General features: G+C 54.2%; 1 protein-coding gene across 2 annotated transcripts; it reads left to right on the top strand.

The window, feature by feature from the left end:
• The first annotated feature begins 786 nt into the window (after positions 1–786).
• Positions 787–17,153, top strand: Grk6 (G protein-coupled receptor kinase 6). Of its 2 annotated transcripts, none has more exons than XM_021215290.2 (16): positions 787–1,002; positions 5,040–5,135; positions 5,972–6,084; positions 6,205–6,282; positions 6,626–6,726; positions 7,027–7,119; positions 7,216–7,279; positions 7,399–7,539; positions 7,829–8,019; positions 8,724–8,761; positions 8,846–8,935; positions 9,950–10,158; positions 10,251–10,388; positions 15,088–15,225; positions 15,307–15,441; positions 16,029–17,153. In XM_021215290.2, the coding sequence occupies exons 1-16, from the start codon at positions 951–953 to the stop codon at positions 16,080–16,082; spliced, it is 1,731 nt and encodes a 576-aa protein (XP_021070949.1). In that variant the 5' UTR covers positions 787–950; the 3' UTR covers positions 16,083–17,153. The 2 variants fall into 2 exon arrangements, with proteins under 2 accessions (XP_021070949.1, XP_021070951.1); XM_021215292.2 differs by lacking the exon at positions 16,029–17,153 and adding an exon at positions 15,582–16,018.
• Positions 17,154–17,718: the final 565 nt, after the last annotated feature.

The following is a 17,718-nucleotide window of genomic DNA, read 5'->3' on the forward strand; positions in this document are numbered from 1 at the left end:
ACTCAACATCCAGCGCCTCAGGTCCCCCACCTGTACAATGGGTGTGAACTCATCCTCAACGACTTGGGGTGGCAGCGCTGCCTTATAAGGCAGCAGAGGCCGAAGGCGCCGGACGGGTGGGAGGAGAGAAATCACAACATCCGGCTGCGGGGGCGGGGTACGGGGTGCGGGGTACGGGGTGCGGCTGGGCTGGAGGCAAGCGCCGCTGGGAAGGCAATAGCCTCCTTCGGTCCTCTGCTAGCTTTGGAAGCACGCCCGTCCGAAGCAGCTGACCTAAGGAACAACCGCAGGACTTACATTCTAACCAAGCTACCTGCTAGCCGGCAGGAGACACAGCGTGTCCCCAACAAAACCCTAGAAATCCCATCCGCGCACCAGACACCCAGCCACGCCTCCATCTTGTCACCCAATCAGATCTCAAAGCTGGATGGTCGACGCGTCTTTAACCCAATCATATGTTTGGTCTCCTGGGCGTGGCTCTCGAGAGGCCCCACCTCCGACTTCTCGGCAGAGACTCGGCCCTAATTGGCAGCTCGGCATCCTACGAAGGCCTAGAAATTCGAACCTAGGGGCCGAATCCCATCTGCAGTCCAACCAGAAATCGGCGACGCAACGGGGCCCGCCCCTCCCCGCAGGGAGCGAGTTCCCGGCTCCGTGGGCGGGGCAAGAGAAAGAGTCTGACCAATAGTAGTCCGGCGCGGGGAGCGTCCGCTCGCCCATTGACTGAGCCAAGTAAACAGAGGGCGGGGCGGGGCGGGCGCCGGTGTACCGGGAGGGGCAGAGAGTACGCGGCGGGCGGCGGCGGCCGGGGAGGCCGGGGAGGCCCGGAGGCCGCGGCGCGGTCAGTCGAGCCGAGCCGAGCCGAGCCGCGCCGATCGCCATCGGCCCCGGCTCTCGTGGGCGGTCCCGGCCGGCGGCGCGGCCTGGCGGGCCGGGCGGCGCTGCAGCCCATGGAGCTCGAGAACATCGTAGCGAACACGGTGCTACTCAAGGCCCGGGAAGGTGAGGCCAGGCAGGCGGGCGGCCAGGCCTGGGCGCGGGGATCGCGGGCGCGCGACCTCCGAGCTCCATGAGGCGTCCGGGCCCCAGCTACCCTCGTGCCCTGGAGTCTGCACCCGGACTCTTTAAGCGCAGACATGAGCCCTTCCGGCCCTCCGCATCTGCCCCCGGAACCCGGGGCCCAGGAGGGGCGGGGGTCGCGCCATGGGCCTCAAGCCGGGTTTGGGGATGATGAAGAAGAAAGGGAAGAGAAAAGGTGGAACATGAGCCCCAGAGGAATGCGTGTGAGGCCTCTTCTAGGTGAGAGGCAGGAAGGTGCCCCACGTGCCCCAGGCCCAGATGCCCTGAACGGCACAAAGTTGGTAATCTGTAAAGATTAGAGAATGAATGAGCCTAGCCTTTGCATAGACAACCCAACCGACAGGGGAAAACTTCTGGACACACACATTACCCGCAGAACCACCACTGGGCACTACAAACGGGTGCACGGGTAACGATTTTGGCGTTTAGCAAGCCTGTGACCTGTTAGGGCAGATGTACAGGGGAAATAAATGGGAGACGAGCATACGGGGCTATAAGGACTGTAGGGCTAAAAGCCTGACTGGGAAGCCCGTCTGGCCGACTTAGTTTGTGCGCGCACATGGATATGGTGCGGAGTTGCTCTTCATTGGTTTCACTCCAGTTGTTATTTGGCTCTGTGGGTCCTAGATGACTAGAGCCAGACATAAAACAGAGAGCGACATAATCATTAGATACCTGTAGTGCCCTACTCTGTCCAGGGTGCTGGTGGACAAACACCAACAAGATTTTTCTTTTTGGAACTCCAGGGAGGGACACGGTGACAGCTTTCCACTTTCTGATGGGTTTCCATGATGAACGAACCTTCACCTTCCCTGTTCTCTATCAGGTTCCAGGTGTGAAACTGAAGCTCAGGTCAGAGATTAATAACCCAGTGAGATTGTAATTGACCCAGGGTCAGGCAGATACCCAGTAGAGTCTATAGGTAGCTCTGACAAGTTCCCAGTGTGCTGTAATCCCTGATGTCCTCTGCCTACTTGGTGCATGTCACACCCAGAGAGGTGTTACCTGGAAATGGGATGGGCAGGTTGGATCCCTAGTGCCCAAGGGAGGCTATCTTATCTCCTGTCCCTTATCAAGCCCAGGGGCTGGGCCTTCCTCTCAGTCTCGGGGGCATCTGCGGATTCTGTTCTGCCTCGTCATGCAGCCAGCCAGGGAGGAGGGGTAAGGAGAGCCAAGGCCAGGCCTCACTTCCTAGGGCTAGCCAATTCGGGGCTCAGCCCCGCTGAGGGCATTGCCTTGTTGGGCGAGATCCTGTGGGCACCTTTGCATAGGTGAGCCGGCACTACTGGATCCTGGTCCAGGAGGTCATGGCTAAAATGAGGACTAGTGCCTCCTCTAGAGGTCCTGTGTCCTGGACTTGCTGTGACGGGCCCTGTACACACCTGCATGGCCTTTGACCTGCTTCCTGTCCCTCAACATTATTGTTTCCCTATTTTACATGTACATTTTAAGGAAAGCCTTATTGCCCAGGAGTCTTCTAATACCCATGGACTGCTTGTGTGAGAATCATTGCACAAAACAGCTGGCAGCTTGAGGCCAGCTTTCCACATGACCAGAGACCCCCCTAGCAGTTGGGAAACCTGTGGTATATGTGTACAGTTGGCTTTATTTTGTAGATTCTGTTTTTGAGATGTTCTCACTATATACATAGTCTTGGCTTACTTGGACCTTGCTATGTAGATCAGGCTGGCCTTGAACTCAGAGATCTATCTACCTTGGCCTCCCAGGTGTAGGATAGAGCTCAGTTGGCTTTTAATAGATGCTAGTCATGTAAGGAACTGGGCTTGAGTTCTTTCTGTTACCTCAGCCTCAGAGCCTGACTTGTCCGTCATCTGGCGCTAAGTGGGATGACCTCTGCGGTGTGCACCCTCACTTGGATTTCGTCCTTTCCAGAGTGCCAGAGGCCTACAGGAGGAGGGCAAAGTAGGGTGGAGAGGAGCCCCACAGATCAGCAGCTGGTTCTAGGACAGGATATTTGCATGTGACTTTTTGCTCTTGCCTTGATACAGCTGGGAGGAGGGGGAGGAGGAAGTAACTGGGGGGTGGGGGTGAGGCAAGAAGATGTAGGGCTGGGTGGGGAACCTGGGGTGGAGGGAGAGTGGGAGGAGCTCCCTCTGGGGAGGCTTGGCCCTGGTTAAGGAGTTGGAGGTTTCTTGCTCACTTGCAGTGAGGCAACGGCTGTGGGGCACATGGGGTACAGGCTGTAGCAGGGCCACCAGAGAGGGTTTCTCAAGGGGACGCTGTAGCACTTCCTCTTTCCTCACGGAGCCCAATTAGGGACCCAGCTGTGACCTCTTCCCAGAAGGCAGCTCCTCCCCCTCCGTCACTTGCACTGGATCAGATAGAGGCAGTGCTGGGGAAACTGAGGCCTGGCTACAGAACTTGGTTGCCCTAGGTTGTCAGTAAATTGGAGCTAGGTCTTACCTCTCTATACAGCCCTACTGGGAGCCAGACACAGTCGCTCCCACTCACCCTACAGTGCAGTGATGACCTGGAGATTTGGGTCCAGGAGGCCACAAGGCCCAGGCTCCTCCCGTCATTTTGATGTCCCCGTGTGTTGTCCCAAAGACACTGTGGCTCCCATTCTGACGTGCTCTGTTTGACTGCAGTGTGGGTTTTTTGTTCACTTGGTTCTTTGAGACCGTGCCTAGTTTTCAAATTTCTAGTCTAGTTTGCCTGTCTCTCACTACTTCCGCAGGTGGGGGTGGGAACTCCTGAAGCACACATTTAACCTACCTGCCGGACTCTGGAGGCATGCCAGCTGGCTCAGCCAAATAAAATAAGGCAGGCAGCCAGGCAGTGGTGGTGCACACCTTTAATCCCAACACTTGGGAGGCAGAGGCAGGTGGATTTCTCGAGTTCGAAGCCAGCCTGGTCTACAGAGTGAATTCCAGAACAGCCAGGGATACACAGAGAAAGCCTGTCTTGAAAAACCAAACATACATACATACATAAGGCAGGCATCAATGGGGTTGGGGGGTGATAGGGGCATCCTCCCGCCACCACCTTGCCGAGGGCAGGGGATAGTTCTGGTACAGTGATTGGCATTACGGGTGTGAGGGGTTGTTCAGATTGCCTCAGGCATCACACATGTGTCCCATTTGAAACAGGCTCTCTGGCTGGCTGGCCTTGGCGTCTTCCGTGGCCCCTCCGCTGTGGTGCCTTTGTCTACTTTTTTTTTTTTTTTTTAAAGATTTAGTTATTTATTATATGTAAGTACACTGTAGCTGTCTTCAGACACTCCAGAAGAGGGAGTCAGATCTTGTTACGGATGGTTATGAGCCACCATGTGGCTGCTGGGATTTGAACTCCGGACCTTCGGAAGAGCAGTCGGGTGCTCTTACCCACTGAGCCATCTCACCAGCCCTTGTCTACTTTCTTGATTGATTGTTTAAAGACCATGGTCTCACTATGTAGCCCTGGCTGTCCTAGAACTGACTGTAGACCAGGCTGGCCTCAAACTCAGAGATCCACCTGCTTTTTGAATGGCGAGTGCTGCCATGCCTGGCTTCTTGTCTTGTCTACTTCCTTTCTTTTTTTTTTTTTTTTTCCAAAACAAAATTCCTCTGTGTAGTCCTGGCTGTCCTGGAACTTGCTCTGCCTACCAGACTGGCCTCAAGCTCAGATTTACCTGCGTCTGCCTCCCAAGTGCTGGGATTAAAGGTGTGCGCCACCACTGTCTGGCTTCTGCTTTCCTAACCTGTAGACTTCCCACTGTGTTAGGAGTGAATGAGGTGGAACTTCTTGCTGAGATGTCCTCATTGGTCATTTTGGTTCTCATCCAGGGAACTCAGAAGGGCCATGTGTGTCCGGGAACTTGTTAAGGGCATGCTGGAATGTTTGGAAGAAGCCCCAAGGTTCCCCCCACAGCAGGCTTGGCCTTACTTACCAGGGCCCTGTACCGCAGTGAAGGGGAGGTTCCCAGGCAGGCGGCTCCAGACTCCTGATTGCTCTTGCAGGTGGTGGCGGGAATCGCAAAGGCAAGAGCAAGAAATGGCGCCAGATGCTGCAGTTCCCCCATATCAGCCAGTGTGAGGAGCTTCGGCTCAGCCTTGGTGAGACTCCCAGAGCAGACTGGGGGGAAGGGGGTGGGGGGTGCTAGCCATGAGGAGCCACCCCTAGAAATTGCCTTGGCCACGGGGGCCCTGTGGGGGAGGGGTGTCCAGGAAGATCGAGGCTCTGTAGTCCAGTTTCAGTTCCTGGGCCTGAAATGGGAGAGGGCAGAGAACAAAGACTGGTGTCAGCAGAGTGGGCATGGGTGAGGGAGGAGGGCCAGGATGGAGGGAGGTGAGAGAAACTTAGGAGGGAGGTCAGGTTTGGAACACCAGTCCTGAGCTCATGAGCCTCACACCTGAGGGTACCCGGCAAAGCTAGGGCAGTATGGGAGTTACTTCTAGAAGGGCTCATCCCAGTTCCAGCATCTTGGATGTGGATCTGAACAGTACCTAAGGTGGCCCCGTCCTCTGCTGATGGCTTGCATGTGCTTGGGACGGAGGCCCAGCTGAGAGCAGCGGAAGCCACAGCTTCCTCTCGCACTTTCGCCAGGCAGGCAACAGGTGGAGACTTGGGCTGGGCCAGGCGGCAACCACACATACCACACCCATCTTCAGAACTGTGACAAGCAAGTCCAGGAGACAACAGGGAAAGGAGCCAGACTCCTGACTGTGTGGCGCTGAGTTGAATTAATCAACCTCTCTGGGCCCCATATCCCCCAGGTTACATTGGACTTGGAGTGGCGCCCACCTGAAGATTACAGGGAGGGTTCTGAAGAGATAATGACTATCACTTTTGGGGGCTAGAAGTTACTGGATTCCAGATGTGGGAGTATAGACCACTGCCCTGCCAGTGAGTCCTAGGTCTGTGACCTAGCAGCTTCTCTCTTGGCCTGCAGAGCGTGACTACCACAGCCTGTGTGAGCGCCAGCCCATTGGGCGCCTGTTATTTCGTGAGTTCTGCGCTACGAGGCCTGAGCTGACCCGCTGTACTGCCTTCCTGGATGGGGTGGTGAGTATCCCACCCCAGGGTCCAGCCCAGCACTGAGGGCAGGCAGAGGTCCTGGCCATTTTCTCCCCCGTCCTCCCTCTGTCCCCACATCTGTCAGGTTCTTTGCTTCTCACCCTGCAGGCTGAGTATGAGGTGACCCCTGACGAGAAGCGGAAAGCATGTGGGCGCCGACTAATGCAGAACTTTCTGAGCCACACGGTGAGTGAGCAGTGACAGGGAGATGACAGCAGCGGGCAGGGCCCAGTGACAACAGCACAGGAGTGGCCACAGCCTGGACACTGAATGCCCGGGAGCTGTTCCAGGCAGCCCCAAGGGCATGGAGCCCAAGGGCTGGGCTGAGCTTGGGTCAGGCAGCCTGCCAGGGGCTGGCTCACCCTGCCTTAAGGGTCGGCAGAAGGGGAGTTGAGCAGACCGGCAGCTAGTGTGCATGCACTCGCTACCCACAGCCGCCCTTGGCACAGACGTCTGCCTGTGCTGCCCCGGGAGGAGGCAGTTATCCAAGGGAGCCCTCCTGCATTAGCTGTCTGTGGCGTGTCCCTAGGGTCCCGACCTCATCCCTGAAGTCCCACAGCAGCTGGTGAGTAACTGTGCCCAGCGGCTAGAGCAGGGACCCTGCAAAGACCTCTTCCAGGAGCTGACCCGGTAAGGCTCCACACCTCCAGGTCTGGGATTGTGCCAGGGAAGGGGGCTTCTGTGGGCTCTGCAGTCTGTGACAAGCTCAGCTCCTCTTCCTGTCTGAGTTGTTGGAGTTGAGCAGTTGCCTCCCATCCCTGCTTCAGCATGGAGTGCATGTACCCGCCCTGCTCTGGGCCTCAGAGAAGCTTTGCCCAAGGAAAAGGACGGTGCTCTGTGCCTGACCGGCGTATAGAGGGAGGCCGGGGCCTTCAGATTGAGAATTGACCTTGTTAGAGGCTTGCCTACAGACTGATCCTCTCTCAACAGGATGACCCACGAGTACCTGAGCACGGCCCCTTTTGCCGACTACCTCGACAGCATCTACTTCAACCGTTTTCTGCAGTGGAAGTGGCTGGAAAGGTGAGCGCTTCCCCGGCTGGCCTGTGGTAGGCCAGATTGTGGGCTCTCATGGCAAGCCCTGCCTGTGTAAATGTTTTTCTTTACTCTCGCCTATAGGCAGCCAGTGACCAAAAACACCTTCAGGCAGTACCGAGTCCTGGGCAAAGGTGGCTTTGGGGAGGTAAGTGGCCACCCGGTGTCTTTGCAGAGTATATTAGATTGGATACTGTAGGCCCTGGCCCTCGCACCTTCAGCAAGAGCATGGCTGGCCCCCATCCGTCCCTGTGTGCCTGGTTACAGGTATGTGCCTGCCAGGTGCGGGCAACAGGCAAGATGTACGCATGCAAAAAACTGGAAAAGAAGAGGATAAAGAAGCGGAAGGGGGAGGCCATGGCTCTGAACGAGAAGCAGATCCTGGAGAAAGTGAACAGTAGGTTTGTAGTAAGTACACAGGAGCCCTCCCTTCCCCGGGCCACGCTGCTGCTACCTTCCCCACCCACCAGGCTAAAGTCCCTCCCTATTGCCAAAGGGACTGCCCTCTGCCCCCGTCCCTTCCTGCCCTGGATAGTACCCGAGGAGGGTGGGGTAGGAGTGCTATTCCAGGCTCAGGAAGCTCGCTGGGCCCTAAGGAGTGGCACACAGAAGAAGAAGTTTGGGTGGCTGCCATGAGCATTTAGGAGAGCGAGCATGCGTGCCTGCGGGTCTGAGGGTGTGGGTCTCCCGAGCACAGGTGAGCTTAGCCTATGCCTATGAGACCAAGGACGCACTGTGCCTGGTGCTGACATTGATGAATGGCGGCGACCTTAAGTTCCACATCTACCACATGGGCCAGGCTGGCTTTCCTGAAGCACGTGCTGTCTTCTATGCCGCTGAGATCTGCTGTGGCCTGGAAGACCTGCACCGGGAACGCATTGTGTACAGGTAGGGCGCGGCTCGGGCCTCGGTCCCTCCTGGACAGCGACAGCAGTTAGGTTTGAGAGTGGCAGCTCGCTCTGCCTGTCAGGCTGGGCAGTGGACATATTGTGTGCTGGGGGTTCCTCTAACCACAAGCCTACACCGGCTCCCTACAAACTCCCTCGCGTTTGATAGATCTGAGTGCTTCAGACCTAGGTTTGGGGATCCAGCCTGCTGGCCAAATTGTGAATTCTGATTTTTGTCACTGTCACGCCTCTCTGTGTGACCTTAAGCTAGTCTGCTCCCTGCCTCCAACACGAGTTCTGTTTCTGGGAGACCCTACTTCCTGCCTTGCAGGCGGGCTCAGTAGTAGAGAGCCCTACTTGTGATTATGGACGGAGCTTTGATTGGAGCCTCCCAGTGACCCTCTGGGGATGGAAGGGTAGCCTCACGTGACAGGGAAGGTAGAGTTGGCCATGGGGGAGGGAACTCAGGTGAACACGACCAAGGATGACGTTTAGGGATCCCCTCTCCCCAGGCGGCTCCCCCCCCCCCGTGGGAGTCCTCACTTCTCACTACTCTAGAAAGTTCCTGAGGTCCTGACTGCTTCCCCGGGGAGAGGGTTCACTTTGCTCCAGGCCTGAACCCAGCAGGCACTTGAACTGCCAGAGACTGGCTCTGTCTGACTCCCTGGAGAACAGGCCTCCGACCCTGCGTTTCTCTCCCCATAGGGACCTGAAGCCGGAGAACATCCTTCTGGATGACCATGGTGGGTGAGAAGGCCTAGGCGGGAGGCGGGAGGCGGGAGGTGTGGCCTACCAGTGGACCCACCTGCTTCAATACCCCTACCCAGGTCACATTCGGATCTCTGACCTGGGACTGGCCGTGCATGTGCCTGAAGGCCAGACCATCAAAGGCCGTGTGGGCACTGTGGGCTACATGGGTAAGTCCCTTTGACCTAGTACACCAGTCTCCTCGGCCCCTTGCTGTCCCAGGCCTGGCCTACTTACTCACTGTTGTACTGGGGAGGGAGGGTGTTAACCTCAGAGAGTAGATAGATAGCCTATACTAACACTGCTACTGGGGTGTGTGTGTGTGTGTGTGTGTGTGTGTGTGTGTGTGTGTGTGTGTGTTGGGAAACCAAGACTTAGCCAGATCCCACCATTGTGAATCCTGCTATTCATTTGCCAGATGCTTATTGAACACCTAGGACGGGGTGGGCCTGTGAGGGTGAAGGGAAACAGAATACATATCCGTGCCCCATGCACGCCATTCATGGGGGACACAGGCAGTGGAGACCTAGCCTGTGGATAGTGTGACACAGTCCAGTCTAGGCTCTCCAGACTCCGCTGGGGTAGGCACTCCTCTTCTTGTCTTCTTTCTCCTCCTGTAAAACCTCATCAGAGCTGCCTCCTGGAAGGCTTTGCGGTGAAAGGAGAACTGTGCATGGGGCCTGCTGAGGCTGGTGGGGGGTAGCAGCCAGTGGGCGTTTTCAGTCGCTTGTGAAAGCCAGAAGTCACAAATCAGTAGCTACATGGTCCTGATCTGGCATACATTAAATTGGAAGTTGAATTGCTTTTAGAATAATTTGAATTGATTGCCAGCATTTAAGACAGACAACTTAATGTAAAAAAAAAAAGTGTGTGGGGTCTTGGTTGTATGATGTAACTCATAGTTGTGTGGCCCTGGGTTCCACAACTCCAGCACTAGGAATCCCACCCCACCCCCATGAAAACAAGCAATCAGACACGGAGTTCCTTGATGTGACCCTCCCCTCAGGGCCACATCAGCCATCATTGATGAGATGTGGTTTCTCATACCGACTCAGTCCCCAGCAGGCCAGTGGCATACCTGCCTATCCAGAGGATGTTTGATCCTCTGCTTCTGTTTTCTGGGGCCTGAGGGCTTCTCTGCTCCTCACTACCTGTCCAGTCCTGACTCCTGGTCCCCTGTCCAGCTCCAGAGGTGGTGAAGAACGAGCGCTACACGTTCAGTCCTGACTGGTGGGCGCTAGGCTGCCTCCTGTATGAGATGATCGCGGGTCAGTCGCCCTTCCAGCAGAGGAAGAAGAAGATCAAGCGCGAAGAGGTGGAGCGGCTGGTCAAGGAAGTGGCCGAGGAGTACACAGACCGCTTTTCCTCACAGGCCCGCTCACTCTGTTCTCAGGTACAAGCCAGAGTCTTAGCGGGGGGGGGGGGGGGGAGCAGCTGGGGTACCTCACCTACTCCGGTACCCTCACCACCACTGCCCTTCTATAGCTTCTCAGCAAGGACCCTGCTGAGCGCCTGGGGTGTCGCGGAGGTGGCGCCCGGGAGGTAAAGGAGCACCCCCTTTTCAAGAAACTGAATTTCAAGCGGCTGGGAGCTGGCATGCTAGAGCCACCTTTTAAGCCTGACGTAAGTCCTGCCCTCCCTTGCTAGTGGCCAGCCAACCCAGGGGGCAGGGTGGGGCGGGGCTGGGGTGGGGTGGGTGACAGGAGGCCAGGGCCAGGTCACTTTCAGTGCAGAGGTTGGAAACCATCTAATGGTTTGGGCAGCTCCCCCCCCCCACCGTGTGTGTGTGTGTGTGTGTGTGTGTGTGTGTGTAGGCTTGTAAAAATGTAACACCCAACATACTGTGGGTTTTAGTGTACCAGGTTAGAATGCCAGGCAGACACGGAGATGCTCTGGGAGCATTGCAGGAACTAACGTCCTGTCTGTACTGTGATTGGTTAGCCTTCGGTTGCAGGCATCTTTTCCCAGGGAGTGGCAATGGTGGCCTAGTGGCTCAGGCTCATGTCTTCTTAGCCACCCAGTGGACTCAGAGCAAGGCTTGTTCAGGAATTTGAAATTAAATACTCAAACTGTTTGCTGAAAGGCCCCACTGGACACCCAGATCGCCCCTTCCTGGCCCAATGGGAATAAACCATTTCCAAAAGAAACTGAGATGGGGGTGCCAGCAGGGCCTGTTGGGCTAACTGCCCCTCTGCAGGGAGAAAATGACCCCCTTCGAAGTTTTTTTTTTTTTTTTTTCGAGACAGGGTTTCTCTGTGTAGCCCTGGCTGTCCTGGAACTCACTTTGTAGACCAGACTGGCCTCGAACTCAGAAATCCTCCTGCCTCTGCCTCCCGAGTGCTGGGATTAAAGGCGTGCACCACCACGCCCGGCCCCCTTCGAAGTTTTATTTTAAAATATTTATCTTATTCTTTTTTTTTTTTTTTTTTTTTTTTTTTTTTTTTTTTTACATTTCAAATGCTTTCCCGAAAGTTTCCCATACCCCTCCCCCCACCTCTGTTCCCCTACCCACCCACTCCCACTACTTGGCCCAGGCCTTGCCTTGTGCTAGGTCATATTATCTTATTCTTAATTATGTTTGTGTGTCTGTCTCTGTGTGGGTATGTATGTCTATGCATTGTATGTCTATGCACGTGTGTGTCTGGGAATTTGAATGTGTCTGTGTATGTGTGTGCCTGTGGGGCATGTGTGTGTCTGTCTGTGTGTGTCTGTGCGTGGGGATGTGGATGGGCCTGCCGTTGCCACAGAGGCCCAAAGCTTCAGATCCTCCTGGGAATGGAGTCACGGGTGGTTGTGAGCATCTGCATGACATTAGTTGGAGGAATCAACTCAGATGCCCCACCACAGCGGTGCATACTTCTAACTGCTGAGCTGTCTTTCTGGTCCCAGAATCTCCCTCTTGAGGGTTTTACCTCTGAGCTAAGCATTTGTGGATTGGATGCCGTGCAGACAATTGTACTCTAGATATTAGAGCCTAATAGCAGAAACTCTGCTCAGGCTCACGTCAAGGCGGTTGGTTCATTTGGCCACAAGTCTCTGGGCCATCAGTGGAGCTTTGTGCTGGGACTGTCCCTTGGCTCTTGGACTTGTCTGTACAGAGCCTGAATTCAGGTTTCTCTGTAATGTCAGGGGAAGAGCTCTGGTTGGCCAGGATGGGGTCATGTCCTTGCCTCCCTCCCTCAAGTTTGTGGACACGGAGGTCCTGTGATTTGACAGTTTGCCACTTGGGAAAGTCTTGAGGTGATGGGGTCACCAGGTTGATGGCTGTCAGCCACATGTGTTTATGCATTTGACAAATACCTGAATCTCTGTATGTGTCAGGTCTTGGAGATAATGAGGTCCAGAGCCTATCCTCATGCTGTAGTGGAGAGAAATAACCAAAATAAACTAACAAGTAAAGAATGCTTTCAGGTAGTCCCGAGTCTGACAGGAAAAAGAGCAGGCGAAGGCGGCCGTGATGTGGGTGTGGTCATCTCTGAGAAGGTGACACTTATGCAACTGAAGGAGAGAGTCTTGCAAGACTAGAGGTCATGGGCATTAGAGGCAGAAGGGACAGGCAGGCACTGAGGGCCAGTGGCAGGGTCAGCCTAGGGACATGGAACCACCACACAAGGCCTGAGTATCCAGAGCAAGTAAGTGCAGAGCAGCAACAGTGAATGTCACGATGCTCTAAGGATAACAGGAGACCTTCTGTTGCAGCCCTAATGTGAAGTGTGGAAATGGGTCAGAGGATGAGTGAGCTGGGGAGGGGGCCTGTGAGTGATGGCTCACATGGGTGTGTGTGTGTGTGTGTGTGTGTGTTCTGAGTGATGGCTTACACAGTGGGGGGGGGTTGAGTGATGGGTCACACAGGGGTGGAGGAGGGGTTCTGAGTGATGGCTCACACGGGGGGGGGGCAGTTTCTTAGTGATGGCTAAGTTGCGGGTGAGCACTGTCAATGAGCGGGCATTTGAACTGGACAGGTCTGACGTCATGGTGCTGTTTCAGGCTGGAGCTGCTGTACAGGTTGACTCCTCTCAGTCCATCATCTAAGTAATCGCACTGCCCACGGGTCATCTGTTCAAAGTCAGAAACAAAGGCAGTGTCTTGGAACTTAGAAGCATCAGATGAAAAAAACAAATTTTAACAGTGCTTTTATGTTTTTAATTTAAAAAAAAATTACATGACTACCTATGTATCAGTGTGTGGGTATGTGCATGTGAATTTAGGGGCCCCTGGAAGAACAGTGCAAGTTTTTAACCTCTAGACCAGCACGTGACAATATTTGGGGGGGAGGTCGGGTCAGGGTTTCTCTGTGTAGCCCTGGCTGCTCTGGAACTCACTCTGTAGACCAGGCTGGCCTCGACTCATACATCCGCCTGCCTCTGCCTCCTCAGTGCTGGGACCAAAGGTATGCACATGCCCAGCCGACATACTTTTTTAAGATTTATTTATTTATTATATGTAAGTACACTGTAGGTGTCTTCAGACACTCCAGAAGAGGGCGTCAGATCTCATTGAGGATGGTTGCAAGCCACCATGTGGTTGCTGGGATTTGAACTCGGGACCTTTGGAAGAGCAGTCAGTGCTCTTAACCGCTGAGCCATCTCTCCAGCCCCAACATAACATTTTTTAAAAAGATTTATTTTATGTATATGAGTTCACTGTCACTGTCTTCAGACACTGGAAGAGTGCATCGGATCCCATTATAGATGGTTGTGAGCCACCATGTGGTTGTTGGGAATTGAACTCAGGACCTCCAGAAGAGCAGTCACTGCTCTTAACCACTGAGCCATCTCTCCAGCCCAACAACACATTTTGAACAACTCTGTTGAGATGAAACTCACAGTCAATCCATATAAAGTATGCATGTCAACTGAAAGAGTCATGTGACTGTCACTACAAAAGTTCAGAATGTTTTTGCCAGGCCTTTCAGAACATAAGCAAAATCTTATGTCCATTAGGGTTCCAAACCCCTCCCTCCTAACCCAGGAAACCGCAGCTGTCTGTCTCCGTCTAGTTTAGACGCTTCAGTTGTGAGGTCAGATGTGGGCATGCTGAACGGGGTCCTCTGTGACTGACTTCTTTTGCTAAGCATGCTTTTTTGTTTTGTTTTTGTTTTTGTTTTTCAAGACAGGGTTTCTCTGTGTAGCCGTGGCCATCCTGAAACTTACTTTGTAGACCAGGCTGGCCTCAGACTCAGAAATTCATCTGCCTCTGCCTCATTAAACATGCTTTTAAAGTTCATCTATGTCGGAGCATTGTTCTTAAAAGCTGATTAATATTCTATTACATGGATATAAAATAAACTTTATTCATTCCTTGTTGGCATGAGGGTATTTTTCTTTTTGAGGCGTGGGTCTATCAGGAATAATCCTGTCTACTTTTTTGAGATGAGTTGCCAGTGCATTGTCTTGTCCAGTTTTGAACTGGCAGACTGGGACATTCTATACATTGATGGAACATTATGAAGTTAAAAATGCTATATCTTATAGGGAGCTTAAGACCTTTCCAGGTTAGGTACACCATTTTACATGGTGGTGATGATCATATATGTATCAGTAGGCAGGTTGGTAGGTGTGTGTGTGTATATGTGTGTAGTGTGTGTATAGAGTATGTGTATGTATGTGTATGTGAGTGGGTGTGTGGTGTGTGATCTGTGTGTGTGAGTGTATATGTATGTGTGTGGAGTGTGTGAGAGAGTGTGTGTGTGTGGTGTGAGTATGTATGTGAGTATGTCTGTGTGAATGTGTATATGTGAGTATATGTGTGGGTGTGTGTGTGAGTATGTGTGTGTGTGTTTGTGTGTGTGTGTGTGTATTGAACCCAGGGCCTGAAGCATACTGAGCCACTGTTCTGTCACTGAGCTACGCCTCTGACATCATGATGATAATATGTTAATTGACGTCCTTTGTGGTAAGATTTTGAAAGCAGCATAGATTGAAAATAAGAAAGCTTCAAATGCAGAGGCAGCTCCCAGCAGGGACTGGGAGGGCAGATGGTAAGACTGATCCAGCACCGGACATCCCGGAGTTGAGACCCATCCCTCCCCCCAGTCCCTGTGGAGGGAGCCAGGCCTCCCCTTCCCACCCCAACCCCAATACATACCCAGGTAGCCCTGTGCAAGTACAAGGTCAGCCTAGCACCAGGCCTGCACACAGCCTGTCCAGGCTCTGCACAGCAGAGGGTCGAGATCCTCATCTATGGAGGTGAACACCGCCTCTTGAGACAGTGGAGTGCTGGCCTCGGGAGTGTGTGGGGCACCATGCTGATCTCTCCAAATCAGGGAGCTGCCAAGGGTGGCAGACTCAAGCTCTCCTGACTCCTGCCTCTTCCACTTTAGCCCCAGGCTATTTATTGCAAGGATGTCCTGGACATTGAGCAGTTCTCTACAGTTAAAGGTGTGGATCTGGAGCCCACAGACCAAGACTTCTACCAGAAGTTTGCCACGGGCAGTGTGTCCATCCCCTGGCAGAATGAGGTAGGGGTCATCCCGTGACTGGGATGAGATCCAGGTGGGGCACCCTGGGGTCAACCCTCACCGCTTCCTGTTCCTCGGTAGATGGTGGAGACTGAGTGCTTCCAGGAACTCAATGTCTTTGGGCTGGACGGGTCTGTCCCCCCAGACCTGGACTGGAAGGGCCAGCCCACTGCGCCCCCCAAGAGGGGATTGCTACAGAGGCTCTTCAGTCGCCAAGTAAGTCCTAGCAGTGTCTGCCCTGGGTGCACGCCTGCCCCGGGAGTGGGCATCTTCCCGTGGTGCCCAAGGTGCCTCATTCCTGCCTGCCCCCCAGCCCCCACACCTGGCTGGTCTCATGGCCTCTTTTCTTTTTCCAGAGGTGAGCAGTGTGGGCTCCCCATGGGTTGGCCTTGCTGCCTGACTGTGGGGAGCCCCAGGCAGCCCATCCGAGGCAGAGGCGAGATGTAGGAGAAAGAAGTCTGGTGTCCACCTTACCCGCTCCTTCCCTGCTGCTTGCCTCCCTGCACCCTGACCCCTTGAAGCTGCTAACCTTGCTTAGCAACTGTCTCCTTGTGCCTGAGTCTGTCCAGGGGGATGGACAGAGGCCTTGCTCTGACAGACCCTGGGAGCTTCCTAGTCTTACTTCAGTCTATCGCCAGAAAGCTGTACCCTGACACCACCCGTGTTTGGCCGAGCTGCTGCTCTAAGCCTCTTGTGGGAAGCCCACAACCCTCTCCGGGCAGAGCCCTGGCCTTGGTCGGCCTTAGTGGTGACTGACAGCAACGCTGTGCCTCTTTCCCTTCATGTCTTCCCTGTTCCTCCAGGATTGCTGTGGGAACTGCAGCGACAGCGAGGAGGAGCTCCCCACCCGCCTCTAGTCCCCAGGCCGAGGCCCCCACCGGCGGTTGGCGGTAGCAGCTACTCTCAGTGACGTTTACAGTTTTGCACAGTGGTGTTCCCCACTGTCCACGCAAGTCGTGGGCTGTGGAACACAGCCGGAACTGTCCCCAGTGTCCTCTGTTCCTCAGCCACTGGCCCAGCTGAGTTTGACAAGGCCTGGGCCATCTTGGGACAAAGGTGCGTCCCTTCAGCTCTCTGTGGAGCTCGGGGCTTTATGTATTTATGTATTTGTATGAATGTATATAGCTACCAGAGCGTTCTTAATTCCACCCTGGACCTGGCACCCCAGGGCAACTAGCCCTGGCCAGGAGAGCCAGGAGCTGACAAGAGGAGCCAATGCCAAACTCCAGGCTTCTAGGGCCCAGTGGAGATGAGCAAGCAGAGTGTGGGCCAGGTCTGACCTCTGCCCACAGCACTGCACCGGCCACCGCCAACCTCCAAGTGAGACTTGTGCCTGCCTGTCGTGGACTGGTTGCCCAGTGCTTTCACTCTCTCAGCATTTGTCAGGGTTGGAGCTGGGGCCTGTGTGTCCTCTAGGCCTGGGTCACAGTGTAACCTCAGCCTTTGCTGGCTGGGACCCATCTAACCCCTGCCCGAGATGGGTCGCTTTCTGCCTTCCAGCTCCCAGAGCACAGTAGTCCTTATTCTGGGTCATATCCTGAAGACACCTTTTTCAGAAATGCCCCAGTCCAGGCCATAGGAGGGGTTAGAATTAGCCCTCCAACATTCCAGAATCCCTCATAAAAGTAGACTCATGCCCAGCAATAATCCACCCTTCCCTGTGTGTGCCTGTTGGGGGTGGGGATGAGTGTATATCATTGTGTGAAGAGAGTAGGGTAAGGCTGTGCCTAAGCCCCCAGACCCTAGCCCTGGCCTTTCCCAGACTGTGATGGCTGTCCTGATGCTAGTTAGGACAGCATGGGACCATAAGGCCCTGGCTTTTCCATATTTAAAGCCAATGTAAGCTGCCATGTGTCTCTATGTGACCAATGTGAGCTGCCATGTGTCTGTGCGAATACAGTCTGAGCACACGGCTGGCCAGCCACCACTGCCTGCCTCCTTTTATTTCTGGTGTTTCAATGATTCTTCCTGATTTTTTGGCCCAGCTGGAAAGCATTGAAGGTGGATCTGTACTGGGACTGGAGTTGCCCTTCAGAAGCCAAGGAGTCCTCAGGACTTTGTAGGCAACCAAACCTTGGAGTAGTAACTCAGTCTCTGCGGTTTTTCATTGCTAGGTGGGACACAGCCTTAGAGAGAGATATATCTCAATGGTCTTTAAGCTCTCTGAGGTCAAAGGGGCCTTGTAAACTAGGGAGTGGCCTGGAGAAGCAGGTGGTAGCTGTTGTTAGCACGAGTTAATGAACGCTGACCTGCTGTGTGTCCATTCTGATCTGGCACATATGCATAAGATCCAGGACTCTCTTCTCTTAAACATGTGGGTGGAAAAAGAGTAGAGGAGATTGAGAAAGACTGGTGTGATGGGTTGGAGGGGACAGCCACCTGAGTCAGTTCCTGAAGTTAGCAATGGCCAGGTCCTGAAGCAGTCACTTGCAAGACAGGAATTGGCAAGAGCATTGGGAGGAGGGGGAGGGTGGGCGGGGAAGGATAGGAAGG

This window comes from Mus pahari, chromosome 16 (genome assembly GCF_900095145.1).
Source record: "Mus pahari chromosome 16, PAHARI_EIJ_v1.1, whole genome shotgun sequence".
NCBI lineage: Eukaryota > Metazoa > Chordata > Mammalia > Rodentia > Muridae > Mus > Mus pahari.